Genomic DNA, 14,714 nt, shown 5'->3' on the forward strand with positions numbered 1-14,714 from the left:
CATTTGTTTCCAAGACCTTGGATAAGTCCTTTCCAGTGCTACGAATCTGTGGCTATCAAACTCAACTGCTTATGACCTCTGATGGCTTACCTTACGGATCTAGTGACCCCTGTTGAGAAAAATGTGATTCACAAGAATCCAACATTTTTACTGAGGTCAAAACTCAATGAAGGTGTCCTTTTTATAAAAAAAATCACATATCATTTTTATTGATTTATTATTTAAATAAAGCTTTTAAAAAGCTCCATGTGCTCAAATATATCCTCACACACACCCTCCCCACCTGCCACCACCCATACAAATACCATCCTTGCTTTTAAAACCATAAATGGACTGAGGTAGACTATTTTGGTGGGTTATAGGTAGACTGATCCATCGGTAAATGCAAAATGCATCTGAGCTTTTTTATAAAAATATTCCTTTATTTTTGGTCTGTATTTTTATTTCTGGTAGAATTATACCCCCCTCAAGATGATGATAATTTCATATATCATCTGGTTCTATGCTTCATACCCTGTGGGGGCCTGAGAGACAATGTATCTTCTTTCATGACAGCAGGGGGAGCCTCTCCGCTCTGGTGTTTCAAAGCTGTTTGCTGTTACCCCTTTCATATAACTGACAGTCTGTATTTTATGAGGACCTACTAATGCCTTAGTGCTTTCTTGGGTCTGGTTGACAGACGAAAATCTAAAAACCGTTATAGAGAGTGTCCAGTTTGGTTTCTTAGTCTCCTCTGAGGGAAGTATATGATAAATATTTCTGTATATGCTTTTATTTTTTTTTTTTAATATTTCTGAAAGAGACAACAGAAGTTCAATGACACCAGGCCCCCAAAAATCTAGAGATTATCAAACCTTTATCGCAGTGGTTTTGTGTATTTAGGAAAACTTGGACAATTCTGAGATATGCTTTCATAAAAACTAGAATTTGTGTCTCTCGGCATAGCTCTCTTTCAAAGATCTTTGTAAAAGCGGAGAGCTTTGCTGCTATGTCAAGATAAACAGTCACGGAAAAAGAGCAAAAAGAACTTCATCTGAATCGCATTTCAATCTAAAAAGGCTTCCAGGTAAAATATATAAGGAATGGACTGTTTTGTGTGATTTCCAAGTGGTTTGGGTGCCTATTATCTGGTAGAAAAAATATGTTGGCAAGGTTGTGTGTAGGTATTCTCAAGCCTCAAGCAAGGCTTTATTTTTTTAGCCTCCCCATTAATCTACCGCGATAATTTTTAAACAATGACTTCAACTATTATACAACACTTAATCCACAGTGAAGTTCCTGCTTGTGATAGCCAACCCCCATTCCAAGGCGTGTGATGATTAATGTCATTTTAATGTCGTTTTCTTAAAGGACGGGGGCCATTCTGTATATTTTTTGGAGATATCATTGCAGAATATTAAATTGAATAATTGGTAAAAAAAATTATAATTAATTGGGTGGCAACCCAAGCGCCCAAAAGTACTACGATCAGGAAAAAACGGGCTTTTTCCTTCTAAATTAAATGTCTTCGATAAAAAAGTCAACTCCTTTTTAGATAGATTTTAAAGTACTTTAACTTGGCAATGCCCATATAAGCATATCCCGAGGTTTGTTTAATAAATACGTGTTTATTACCATTCACCGTGCATTAGCGTGCTTTCTGCTAACACAGATCCTCCTTAAACATGCGTGTTTACTCCACCAGCATGGAACATTCGCCTTATTATAGCCACAGCCTTTAAAAAAAAAAAAAAAATGCCAGCACCATGATTTCCAAAAAGGGAGTGACATTTGGGGCAGCTCCTGTCATGTGCCATCTCCAACTTTGAATATCCACCCCAGTACCCTGGCCGGCGGCAGCCACGGCTGTTGCTGACGCGCATTTGATCTTTTCTGGGCAACACAGCGCTCACCACACCCCAGAGCAGGATAGCACGTTCCTTCCTTTCCCCCTCGCCCAGCAGGAGCCAGACCTTTTACTTTATTTGGTTCACCACAGGGCAACCCGTACAGATAGAGCGGTGGGGGCCAGGCACAGCGGCACTCGCGCGCACACTCGCACATTCCTCCACCGGGACGCCGGGCGGGGGGCGCTGGGGGATTAAACTGCACAAGGCCGCGTCTCCCCTCTAATTATAGCCGCGGCAGCTGGTGCTCTGGCTGGTCCTGGCGCTCCGGGACCGGACGGGGCCTTGTGGCTGGAAAGGGCAGGCGGGCGGGGTGCGCTCCGAAGAGGAAGGCCACCGCGCACCGAGGCCATTTCCGGACCTGGGCCTTCCCCCCTCCTACGGCTCCTCTCCCCCGCCCCGGGCTCGGGCGGCGCGGCCACCTGATGCTCCGGCCGTCGGTACACGCGGCTCCCACATGCCCAAGGCGGGGGTGCGGGCATCTCCTGACTTGCCGGGGCCGTGCTCGCAGTGGAGGGAGGTGCCCTCCACGCGAGGTAACGCGGCACTTCCCCGGGGCCTGGGGCCGGGGCGGGGCTTGTGCCGCGCGCTGCAGCCGGGCGTCTGTAAACCACGGCCGGGGTGTGTGTTCCGGATGGTGCGGGAACAGGGAAAAGTTCTAGAATAAATAAATACGGGCGCGGAGTGAGTCAGCGTGCCACCCTGGAAACCACAGCAAGGTCTCTGCGTTGGCGAAAGGGTTTTACGCAGGCGGCTGGAGAGTGAGGGAGCTCCCTCCCCTTTCCTTCCCCTCGGGTAAATAGAATTTGGCAAGGCCCTAGACTGTTTATTTATTTTTTTTTTTTTTTAAAAAACGCCGTTCTTAACAATAAAATGTGAAAAGAAAAAAGCTACAATTTGACAATTTTGACCGAGCCCTGATTTTGTTAAACTGGTCCCTTTATTCGTATGAAAATAATGTGGTCCAAAGGCTCCTTTCATGCATGATGGCTGCATGAGCTGCGTGCTGGGCATAATGAATCTACTGTGCAAAAGCAGCTTGGATTTAGGACTATGTTTCTATGTCTGAATCCTACTATGGCTCCAGAATCCTACCGTGTAAGCTTTAGAAAGTCTCGATTCTCCATGTAAGAATTTAACCTTTACTGTTTTCTAATCTTATGGAAGGAAACCAATTCATGGTTAATTCTTGTAAATACAGTCTTCTTAACCAAGCAAGCTGTGGCATTTCTTGCCTGTGGCACTCCACGAAAGCGGGGGCCTAAATTCTGCTGTTCAAAGTTTAGAATGATGTGCCTACTTAGTAGGTGTTAAAATAACAACAGCATATTTAGCCCATATGGTGCTTATTAAGAGAATAGTATTCCAAAACTTCTCTAATGACTGTGACCCTCCTGTGAAATTCTGATTTCAGTTGTATATGGTGAACAATAAATCTTTATCTTTTATCACCAAAAAAGAACTAATTGAATTGTTATTTGAAGAGAAAAAATAACAAAATGAGAGAAACAGGCTTTTAGCCTGGGTTAAGGCACCAAGCAGCCTTTTTCTGTTTGGAACCTCACAGGCAGTCTTTCAAGCTCTGAAGAACTTGGAAGGCCCAACCTAAGGCTGTGTGTAAAGAAATGCTGATTTATTCAGACCAAGACAATCCCTTAATGTTACATTTTACTTTTCTGCAGAACTCTTAGTGATACAGCAAATATTTTAAATCATACAGTAAAAGAAGAAAGAGCGCAGTAATTTGAAGTTCACTTTTAATACTCTTTCCACACTTTAAAAAATAAATTCAGGCCCTTACCTCAGGTGAAGTGTTGTCGCTGGATTTTTTTTTTTCCCACCCTGGAGACATAAATAGCCACATATATATTCAAAATACTGTATTTGTACTGTAATAGGAAAGATGTTTTCTCAATGGCAGAGAAATCTGCAGTGACCTGAAAATTTATTTATAAAGTTAATACCAGGGTGCCTACAAAGTAGGGTACCCTAGCTCATTTGTTGTGTGTAATGTCTGTCCCCTAATGGGCATCTGAATGTTTACTAATGGTGATGATATAAAGAATGAAATTATATTAACTGCTAAGTGAAACTGGTAAATGACGGGATCTATAGATCATATAACAGTCCATTTCCCCAAAATATGAACTACATTTTGAGATATTCAAATATGACATTTTTACCCCATATACATGTCTTATCTCAGCATCAAGGACTTCTGCTGATTTGCTAAGGGAGGCTCTTAGATTATGCAACCTAACTTCTAAAACCCATTCAAGGGTGAGTGAAACCAATACATTAATGCTCATAACTTACACCAGTCTCCAGACTTTGTCTTTCTCTCCTAGATGGTATGTAGTTGATTTTGTGATAATGTACTGTAACCAAAAAACATATACTTATTTTAACTGCATTGAAGACTGGTATCTCATGATTTTGAGCTAGTCAGTTTTAAAGGGCTATTCTTCATTTTTTCAAAGCAATATTCAGTGTTATTATAGAGGAAATTGTTTATATCATTCTAATAGGATTGTTCCAAACAGGAAATTTTACTCAACTATTTTTCAGATTCAAAATTTAAAAAACGCTTTTCAGATATAAAAAGGATCATAAATGATGATTTGATACCTTTTCTTTAGCTTGTATGTTTTATGCTTAGTGTCATGCAGAGTATATTCTGTGATTAAAACCAGTGCAAATAAGAAAATTTTATATTTAAAAAATAAGTTATACCTCAAATTAGCAAAGCAGAGCAAAGCTGTTTTAAATCAAGCATTTTAAACTAAGCTGTACTGACATAGGGAGGGAGCAAATAACGGACTAATGAGTTAACACAAAGTTCACAGTTAAATTAGTATAAATTAATTTGTTAATGGTAAATAGGGATATTGTGGATATCCCTGAGCAATTATGGACTTACCTGTGGATTAACAGAGAAATCTACAAATAAAAGCCATAAATCCAGTCACTTTCCATCTTCTAACCTCTTAACAAGTAATTTACAAATGGACTTGTCTATTTTGTGCCTGCTAAATTACAGTGAGGGTTAATAAAGGAGGAAAATGCAGGCTGTCAACAGATACAGACAGTGGATTATCTGGGAAGTCACACCCTTAATTTTTATTTGATTGTAACACTTGCTGTCAGAAGATTAGCCAGTGGCACTGAAGGAGTTAAACACCCCTTCCTCATTTCCAGAACCTCAGATGATGAATTAGGTAAGTATGTCTTCCATTCATTGGTACCTTCTGACCTTGGTCTGTGACTGAGGAAAGGCGTGTCTTCTCACACTGCTCCCTATGAACAAAGGCGAGCAAATGAGGGTGACTCAGGACTTCTAGTGGCCTACATGAGACTGAACATTTTTCTGAATGATTCCACGTATACTCTTAGGAATCAGGAAGAGAAACATTTTACTCTTCACTAAACAGATAAAACCATCTATAAATCGTATGCAAAACAACTTTTGAGTAATGAGGTACTTAAAACGTCTAGGAATTAAAAAAGGAGTCCCATGTTTTCCCTTTAACTTTTTCTCCCTTTTGGGAATAAACAAAGACATTTGTCACACTGAGTCTGATCCTTTTTTTTTTTTAACTGAAAAACTGAATGCAATCTTTCAAGTTCATCTTTGGAAAGAGCTTCTGAAACTTAAAAATGTTTTCTTCAAACTGCACTATTTTAAATCTCACTAAAAATAAACCTTAGCCTTTTTAAGTTAAAAAGCAAAAACTGATTAATAGTTTAACCTACTTTACTTTTATCTCAATTATTAAATGAAAAATTTTTATTATAACTAACTTAATAGTTTCTTGAAAATGGCCTTAAACAAGCTAATAGTGAAAAAATTATTAAAATATATAGGGATGGACCCAGGCCGTTGGATCATCCCTAACAAACAGTTAAGAACACATTAATTGTTACTCTATTGTACCAGCACCACTATTTAATTTAAAACATAAGTCTATGCATATCCTATCCTCAAACTGTTAGTTTCACAACTTCCTTTCATAAAGAAGTCTGCCAAGCCATTAATCAATAAAAAGAGTAAAAGCTGCAGACATCTAGGAAATTTTGTACATGATAGTAGACAGTAGTTTTAAAATGTATTGCGGTGCTTCCCACCTTTTTTCTCTATAAATTTAGGTTTCAAGGCACATCAATAGAGCTCACACATGGCTCCTTTGGCTCTGGTTTTCCAAAGCTTTCCCAAGTGTAGGCTTTTTTTTTTTTCTTTAGTGCATTTCCTATGGTTCAACATGGCTCTGTTTTATTCCAAAGCTTTCCAGAGAGCAGTTCCATGTCTTGACAGTCTTTTCAGTGTCACACTGTCTTCTGCCAATTTACTATTGTAGAATGGCTGGTTCTACTGCACGTTGAAAAATAAACAAGTGCTTTCTGGCTGTACTTTGTTCAGCTCTTGTCTTTATCTGTTTCCCCTTATCCAGTTGCCCTTTCCCCAGTCCCTGGCAATTTTTTCCCTACCATCAGTTGCCTTTTTGTTCCAGGCCCTTTATCTCCTGTTCTTCTCCTGTAGTTCCAGTAAAACCCCACCCCTAAACCCATTCAGTCACAACTGCCATTAATGATTAAAACAATAGCCCATTCTAAGCTTACTTTAAAAAATTAAAAAAGGCCTCAGAAAATGTTCAGTGCTCCCAATTTTATTTTTATTTAATGCTAAAAGTTAAAGAAAAAAAGATACTTTAATCTGACAAATGACAGAATGCAGGTGATATTTCCATAGTGATTGATTTTAGAATATAATAATGTGGATATCTGAGCTCACACTCACTTCAGTTGACAGGAGTATCATCGTATATAGAAAAAGTATCACCTTCAACTTAAAAAAAAAGTAAAGGTTAAAAGGTGGCACACTTTTAAAATACTTGGTGGCCAAGGAAAGGTGTGTAGTAAAAGTTGTAAACCATGTGTACTTTCTCATTAACTTTTAATGTTGAAGCCACATGAAAGACAGTACATCTGTTAAATCCTATAAATTGTTAAAACAAAAAAAGGAAAAACTTCAACACCCCATCCCCTAATATTTTGAGTATTAAAAGCACAGCTGAAGTATTAGCATGTGAAATCTGATACTGCCCATGTACAGTAAGTAGCTTGCTGACAACAAAAGATCAAACTCATGTCCCAATGATGTTTACATTTTAACTTCTTAGGAGAATGTCAGAAAAGTAACCCAGATCAACACTTCCAGCTACAAAAGCCTTCCATGAAGGCCACCCAAAGGCCAGTCAAACTTATGCAGGTATTATTTTTTTAATAGTAGTAACTTCAATACACAGCCCTTAAAGCTTTTCTGATTCTCCCCCTTAAACACCAGCACAGAGAAACCTAAGTTGTCTTTTCCACAGCTGGATAGACCTATCCAAAACAGGATGGTTCTTCAATCTTTTTGGAAAGCTTATCTGTATTCAGATTGCAAAATGTACAGACAGCTACAACAAATTAGGTCAAATGACCCATTAACTTGCAACATCTATGAGGTCAAATTCCAGTTTTTAATAAAGTGCCTAGATATACATTATACAACAGACCATTAATAGTTGAATTCTTTACAAACGTCTTTATGGGCTTTTAAAATTGACTGTTTCTGCATGTGTGCACTTACATAAGAGGGACCAGTTTCATCTGAGTCATGTATATTCCAATTAAAAAAAAATAAGTGTAATGACAAACTGGTTAATCATGCAAGTCTGTTTGTAATATAGCAATGACCAGAAGCATGAATTTTCTCAGCATTAATAGTAGGTGCACTCATTAAAAACACTATGAAAAAAATACTATGGCGCAGTATCCAATTTAAGTGTTAATAACTTGACCATTAATAAAATATTTTGAGCAATTTAAGAATGACAGACAAAAAACGTAACTACAAAAGAATCTAAAATTGGTAACAATTTATATTTTCAAATTAAAATACATACTATGTTGTGGGATGAGACACATAAATTTGTAATTGAACTTGATTCAGCCTAATTATATATGGCCAAGTTACAAACACCTGAACATGAGGATTTAAAATAAAGTTCCTGTCAATGTTAAATCATAACAGCACAAAAGAAAAACCAGTATCACTGGGAGACAACTATTTCTAATAACTGATGATTTATTGGTTTTAAAAAATCATTTTACTGATGCAAAACAGTGATCAAGAGAAATTAGTTTTCAAAAGGCTTCTAAAAATAGTTTGAGAGGTGGGGCCTATTACGTAAAACCCTTAATTTCTTTAATTTTCACTGGTTTATCGTTTTTTCCCAGAAGAACAGTTTTATTCACTTGGTATTTCAAACACTTGTAAGAAGGAAATTACAGGTTTCCTCCACCCACATTTGGGCTGTCACTGATATGCCCACAGGCAGCCCTGTCAGCACGCGTGGCTGTTACTGTCATTGTACCATACTGTATTCAACACTCACTAGAAACAGGGTGTAGGTGATAGTATCAACAGCAATAGCACTACAGGTAAATGGTAACAAAACAAAACACAAAACAGAAACAAAACCAATCCCACAATCTCCAAGTTCACCTGTACTGTAACTTCTCTTGGGACTCTTTTCAAAGGAAACGACAACAGCAACAACAAACAGAGCTCAAGGGTGTTTAAAAAGATAAAGTGGCGCTGCAGAGCCAGGCTCTGTTCAAAGATGGCAGTGCCATGTTGTACACCCCACCATTATAACCGCCTTCCATCACTGAAATTGTGTATTATGTAACCAACTAGCATGCAGCATTGTAATCTTACAACTGATCACGTGGACAGTGAACAGCGGTCAACTCTGCCTTAAAAAAAAAAAAAAAACCTCCCCCCCCCCTTACCAAAAGCACACAATCCTGAAAATCTCTGAGCGGCACTTCCTAATCACCAAGACCCCAAGAACTGAACTTCTGAGAACAAAATACAGAGATTCAGAATCTACTTTCCTATTACTATAGGAGGATGATGTTTTGGGGTACTTGGTGATATTTCCCAGGGGCATGCCCACTTCACAACAATGCCCCTTTCACTCATTTCCTTTCCTTCTCCACCAATTGGCCTCCAGCCTGAGAAAGGGGCCAGCAATAAGGAATAACAGACAGTAAGGCAATCTTACAATGTCAGAAAATGTATTTGGCTTTTTTTTTTCTTTTTAAAATAAGTGCATACAAATACAGCTAGAAGCATTTCTGATTTGCCAAGTGCTCTAAAAAAGCAGCGCAAGTCACAGCCTACATTGAACAGTAACTGTCACCAGGATAATAAAGCACAAAGATATGCTAATAACATTAACAAAAGAAGAAAATGCCTTTATAAGTACATACCTTTTGTCGTCAAAAAAAAAAAAAAAAAATAGAAACACAATGTATTCAAAAAAAAATCAAAATTATACAGCCATGTTTATGAAGTCTACATTTCCCTTGTCTTGGATATATATATATATGGAGATATATATACAATTCAAGCAGTTTTAGTTAAGGGTAATCATTGGGTTTTTCTGAAACCGGAAAAGTCACGAGTCTCTCTCTTTTTTCACTTTCACATCTCCAGCAAGGATGGTTGCAATTTCCCCCTGCATAAAGGCCCAGGGGACATTGGAGCCCACAAGAGGGCATTTTTCCCCACTAGGACAATAGACCTCTCCACTAGCTCCCTGCTGTTTGATGCTTTGTCTGGAGCAAGGGAAGCAGAACTTGTGCGAAGGGACGGAGGGGCACTGCACAAAGTGGGTGTCCTCCAGCCGCTCGTGGCAGAGGGTGCAGCATAGTGGGGCACTGGCTGCCAGAGAGGAGTCCGGGAGGCTGGCAGGGTGCACTGGCTCCAGTCCTCCTGTGCTGCCTGCTCCCTGGGCGCCCACATCTCTGGGGCCCAGCCTTCTTTGGTTCATAGAGGACGGAGAGGGTGGGCTGCTGCTATTCCTCCTGGTAGTGGAGTGAACCTGGTTGGCATCTTTCGAGGCATGACTTCCCCCTGCATTGTCTGCTACTAAGATCAGGGCTGCCATGGGGGACTGGCCATTCTGGGCCGCTTCAGGCGGTGTGGTCCGGTTGGAATGAGGTGAGGCAGTGGGTGGCGGTGGAGACACAAAAGAGGATGTAGGAGTCATGGGGATCTTGAGCCCTTCTGTTGAGGTGGACAGCCAAGGCTGGGCCTCTCCATTGATTTTAGGGGGCCCGACTTCACCTTCTGGTTCTGGAGAAGGCTTCCTTTTCCTTGCTGTTCTTGCAACTGGGAAAACAAAGAAAAGGAAAAAGAGAGGGAATAAATCTACATGCACTGAAAACAATCTTTCTTTTACCAAAGCAAAACAAACCTCGTTAGGAATTTGTATTCTCTAAAAGCACATATACACAAACTCATGAGTTTCAAGTGCAGGTGCAACTTAAAACACTTATCTTTATGGGGTTCTAAGAGAACGTTATCCTATTAAAAAGAAAACTAAGTTGCAGAAAACGATGTGTGCAAAATTGCCTGTATTTAAGCTAACTGCATTTAACTCGGTGTGAAATTACACATGCATGCATGTATACCAGTATGAACTGTGCATGTGACAATGTCCCTCTACAGGTTAAAAGGTGACTGGTGCCCTCATGCTCCCGTCCAAGAATATGCTGGGAAAGGAAAACCCTGTGTCAATGCCTATCAGCACTGTCTGACTCATCTCTGTTATGCTGCTTCAGCACATGAACACGTTGCCACTAAGCACTGGTTCCGCCTCAGGCAGATCAGGAAGTTGGGTGTTTGTTGTTTCTGGGGGCTGGGGCAGAATGGTGAATGGAAAGAACAGCCCTTCCTCTGCTGTTTGGTCCCCTCTCTCCCCTGGACCCGCTCACCCCACAGCCGCCCCTACCTGCTTTAGACCCGTTGGCCCCGTTGGCCTCGAAACCCAACAACCTGCCTGCAGTCAGGGCCGGCTCCTTCTTAAACTTGCTCTCGAAGGGCCCCGAGTGGCCGTGCTGGTGCAGAGCCAGCAGCGTGTCGCGCACGGTCTTGGGCCTGTTGACCCAGTCCTGTTCCCCCGGCCCGCGGCTTTTACCCGCGCCCTCAGCGCCTAGCTCGGCGGCCCCGGCCGCGGTGGACAGACTGTCGGCCGGGCCCCGGTGCGAGGGCGGCGGCGGCTGCTTCTCCTTGGCCGCTGCCTCGCGCTGCTCGTGCTCCACCGCCGCGCTACTGGACACGGACGCCGGCCGCTTGTGGGCGCCCAGCTCGGCTGGCTGTGCTGGGCCCAGGCTGGGGGCGGCGCCCCCGGACACCGCGGCCAGCGAGGCGGCGGCGGCGCGGCTGCTGAGGCTGAGCGCGGCGGGCAGTGGCGTGGCCGAGCCGTTCATGAGCGGCACCAGGGTGGGCGGCACGGCATGGCCGCGCCGCGGGTTCGGGCTCTGGCGGTTCAGCTCGGGGGGCTCCTCCAGCTTGGAAAAGCCGTTGGGCACCAGGATGCCGTTTACGGGCGGCGGCTGCGGCGTCGGTGGCTGCGGCAGGCCCGTCGCCTGGCGGCTCCCGCTGAAGTCGGAGCCCAGGCGCGGGGGACGCTCGGCCGAGGCCGCGGCCGCCAGGGGGTAGCGCTCCAGGGCCTGCGGGGCGCGCGGGGCCGCCTCGGGGCCACCGTGGCCGAGCTGCTGCTGTTGCTGCAGGAGGATGTCCTTGGCCGAGAGCGGCGGCGGCGGCTTGGCGGCGGCCGAGGCCGCGGCACCGGGCGGGGAGCGGCCCTCCTGGAAGCAACCGTGCGCCCGCTTGAGCTGCCGCGCCGTCTCGATGACAAACTCGACGCGGTCGGCGCCCTCGTAGTTGACGCAGCCGCGGCACACGGGCTCGGTGAAGTCCCAGATCATGGCCCACGGCATGCGGGGCAGGTCACACAGGTAGCACGACTGCCGCCGGGACGCGGCCGCCACCGCCACCGCCGCGGCCATGTCCGAGGAGCCCGCGGTGCAGCAAGAGGAGGAGGAGGAGGAGGCGCCGCCGCCCCCCGCCGGCAACACACGCGCCCTTCTCCCCCCCCAACCTCGCGGCTCCCCCACCAGAGGCGGCGGCGGCCGCAGCGGCGGCGGCGGCGGCAAAGCCCGCGAAGGCTCGGCGCCCGCGCAGCGCCCCCGGTGCACAAGAGGCGGGGGGCGCGGGGCGAGAGGGTGCAGCCGCGGCAGCAGGTCCCCCCGGCGGGCGCGGACGGACTGCGGGGCGTCGCGGCGCGGCGGGCGCTGCAGCGGAGGCTCGGACGGGGCTGCGGCGGGTCTCCAGACCGGGGCGAACACGGGCCGCGAGGGCGCGGGTGAGTGCAGCAGGTCGCGGCGGCCCGCGCTAACTGAGGGGCGGGGGGCGGGGAGGTCGGGGGGGCGAGGGGAGGGGGGCGGCCGCCGGGGGAGGCTCAGCCCGAGTGGCTGGGCATGCCGCGCCGAGGCGGCAGCGGCCGGTGCGCGTGGAGTTAGGATGCAGCGCGGGCTCCCGGGTTGCTCCGCCGCTCACTCACAACTCCTATCGTAGCTGCTCTGCCCGCGCCAGCGTCAGCGCCCTGCCCGCTTCAGCTCCGCCGCTGCCGACGCTGCTGCTGCCGCTGCTGCTGCCGCCGCCGCCGCGGCCGCTCCAGTTCTACCGACTTGATTCTTCGACAGCCTTGCACAGCGCCTGCGCGCGGCGCCCCCTCCCCTCTCGCGCGCGTCCGCTGCTCGCGCCCTCGCGCTCGTCCCCCTCCCGCGCAGCGCAGCGCTCAGGGAAGTTCTGCCAGGAGACCTGCAAGAACCAGCTCCCGGCTCCGAGCCCTGGCTCCGCAGCAGCGGCGGGGAGGGAGGAGCGGAAAGGCTTTCCAACGTGAATGTGATGCAAATGTTGTTTTTCTTTTCCTCCACTTTCCTTCCCCCTTTACCTCGCTTCCCGCTCAGCTACATTGACTTATCAGGGCTTTTTTCCCCCCCTCCTAATGTCCTTTAGGGTCAAATCGTGCTAAAACCATAGTTTTTGTTGTTGTTGTGTAAGCAATGCCACTTTGTAACTTGGTTTCTGTCAAGCTCAGGAGGATGGAAACTTTAAATCTAGCGTAATTTACACAAGTTTTTTTTTTTTTTTGATTTAGGAGTTATATTTGAAATCTGAATGAAAGACGCGTAGTCACGAAATCTGGGTAGCATTTTAACAACATGCTTTTACACTTTCTTTTGTTTTGGAAAAAGCCACATGCGCCATTGTCCCGTTTAAGTTTTACTAACACTGAAATGTTTTCCAAAACATACGACAGAGTTGAAGTGCCTCCGGTTGGCCTGTGAATTGTTCATTAAGTCCCTGGGGAAAGGGAAAGGAAGCGCCGTACAAATAAAACCCTCACTGAAACATCTCTTTTCTAGGGTAGCTGATTCAGGAACACAGCCAAGGGGCAAAGTTTTTCCTCTAAGCCACGTTACCCTCCTTCCTCCCTAATGCACCGATTTCCCCGCAACTCGGAGCCCGCACGGCAGAGAAAAGGAATCCTTCAGACTGGCGAGAAGGATCGTGCCAACCGCGCGGAGCGGCTCGGGGCCGGGCGGGACGCGCCTGCGGCCTTATGTAGGTTAGAGCGTGGGCAGGGAGCCGCCGTGACGTGCGCGCCGCGGCCCATTTGCCGCCACTGCCACTGAGTGCGCACGCTCAGCGCGGACGTGACTCTATGCAATTGGCACTTGCAACCTCATTAAACGAAATGCACATTCCAGGGATCCGGGGAAACAGAGCGCGATCTATAGCCAGCGCCTCCACGTCATCGCGCAGGCACCGCCCCCCCCACCCTCCCGCCTGCTATTTCTGGGCCTTCAGGTCCCTCCCTCAGCCCTGCTAAACTTTTACTCATTGTAACGAGTGGCGCTATTACAGTGCGGAAGAGTGGGTAAAAAACCGCAGCGAGGGCCTGCGAGGTCCCCTTGGGATCAGAAGAGGGGTGTGTAGCTTCCCCTCCGTTGAGGGGGACTTAGCTGGTGCTGGTTTAGGGGCTACACCACCGTCTGTCGTGAAGGGGCTGGAGCTGTTCGCAGCGAGGCGCGCTCACTTGATGCCATAATGGAGGGGCGGGCGGATTTGTACTTGTCTGGAGGCAGAGGCCCGTGTTGTCCTCCTTAGGTGCAAACCCGCCTAGCGCGAAGGTGGTTTGCAGTTGCAGACCCGACAAAGACTTCGTTTGTCTGCAACTGTTGCAGTTATACAGACTCTGTCCCCGCTGAATTGAACACTTGAGTTTCATACTTTTATCGGGAGGAGGAGCTGATTTGTTTTCTGGGAAATCACTTTTGGCTGGTCGTTAGTCTTACTGACTAATCGACTCGGGCTTAGTCACTCTCTCAATTGGGATTTATACACTTCAGCTTTGAAGGGCGGCCTCTGGAGCTTCTTTTGTTGGGAACATAGGCCCATATCTTTCCTTTCGACTGGAATGAATCGCCTAAGTTTGAGAGGAACAGGGTACTAATTATACGATCTTTCCTACAGCTGGTTGGTAGATAGGGAAAAAAATCTCTTGTTGCTATTGAAAATGTCAGGTTGCTCGAAAGGATTAACCACGAAGAAGGGTGGAGGAACCTCCGAGGAACAGTGGAGGGAGCTGCTTAAAGCATATGAAAAGAAAAAGCTGCTCGAAAATGACACGGAAAATGTAATGCCAGACCTAAGTGTTTTTACAGGCTAACCGTGAATAAGTCTTTTCTTGTGGATTTCCAGAGAAAAAGGTGCCCCTGTCCCCATCGTGTTCCCCGACCTTGTCCTGCAGTTGCAATCCTACCTTCACCCTCTCTTGTAAGCTGGGAAAATGAAGCCTGCCCGGATCCCTCCCAAGAGCTGCTGGCGCGAGTGGCGTTGGTCACTCCCGGCACCTGGCTGCA

The 14,714-nt window shown here is 46.1% G+C and overlaps 1 protein-coding gene across 2 annotated transcripts; it reads right to left on the reverse strand.

The window, feature by feature from the left end:
* Positions 1–6,534: 6,534 nt before the first annotated feature.
* IRF2BP2 (interferon regulatory factor 2 binding protein 2) lies at positions 6,535–12,679 on the reverse strand. Of its 2 annotated transcripts, none has more exons than XM_037821350.1 (2): positions 10,781–12,679; positions 6,535–10,110 (listed from the first exon to the last, which is right to left on the reverse strand). In XM_037821350.1, exons 1-2 carry the CDS (start codon positions 11,790–11,792, stop codon positions 9,395–9,397), a joined length of 1,728 nt encoding a protein of 575 aa, XP_037677278.1. In that variant the 5' UTR covers positions 11,793–12,679; the 3' UTR covers positions 6,535–9,394. The 2 variants fall into 2 exon arrangements, with proteins under 2 accessions (XP_037677278.1, XP_037677270.1); XM_037821342.1 differs by having other exon boundaries at positions 10,733–12,677.
* Positions 12,680–14,714: the final 2,035 nt, after the last annotated feature.

This window comes from Choloepus didactylus, chromosome 2 (assembly GCF_015220235.1).
Source record: "Choloepus didactylus isolate mChoDid1 chromosome 2, mChoDid1.pri, whole genome shotgun sequence".
Lineage (NCBI taxonomy): Eukaryota > Metazoa > Chordata > Mammalia > Pilosa > Megalonychidae > Choloepus > Choloepus didactylus.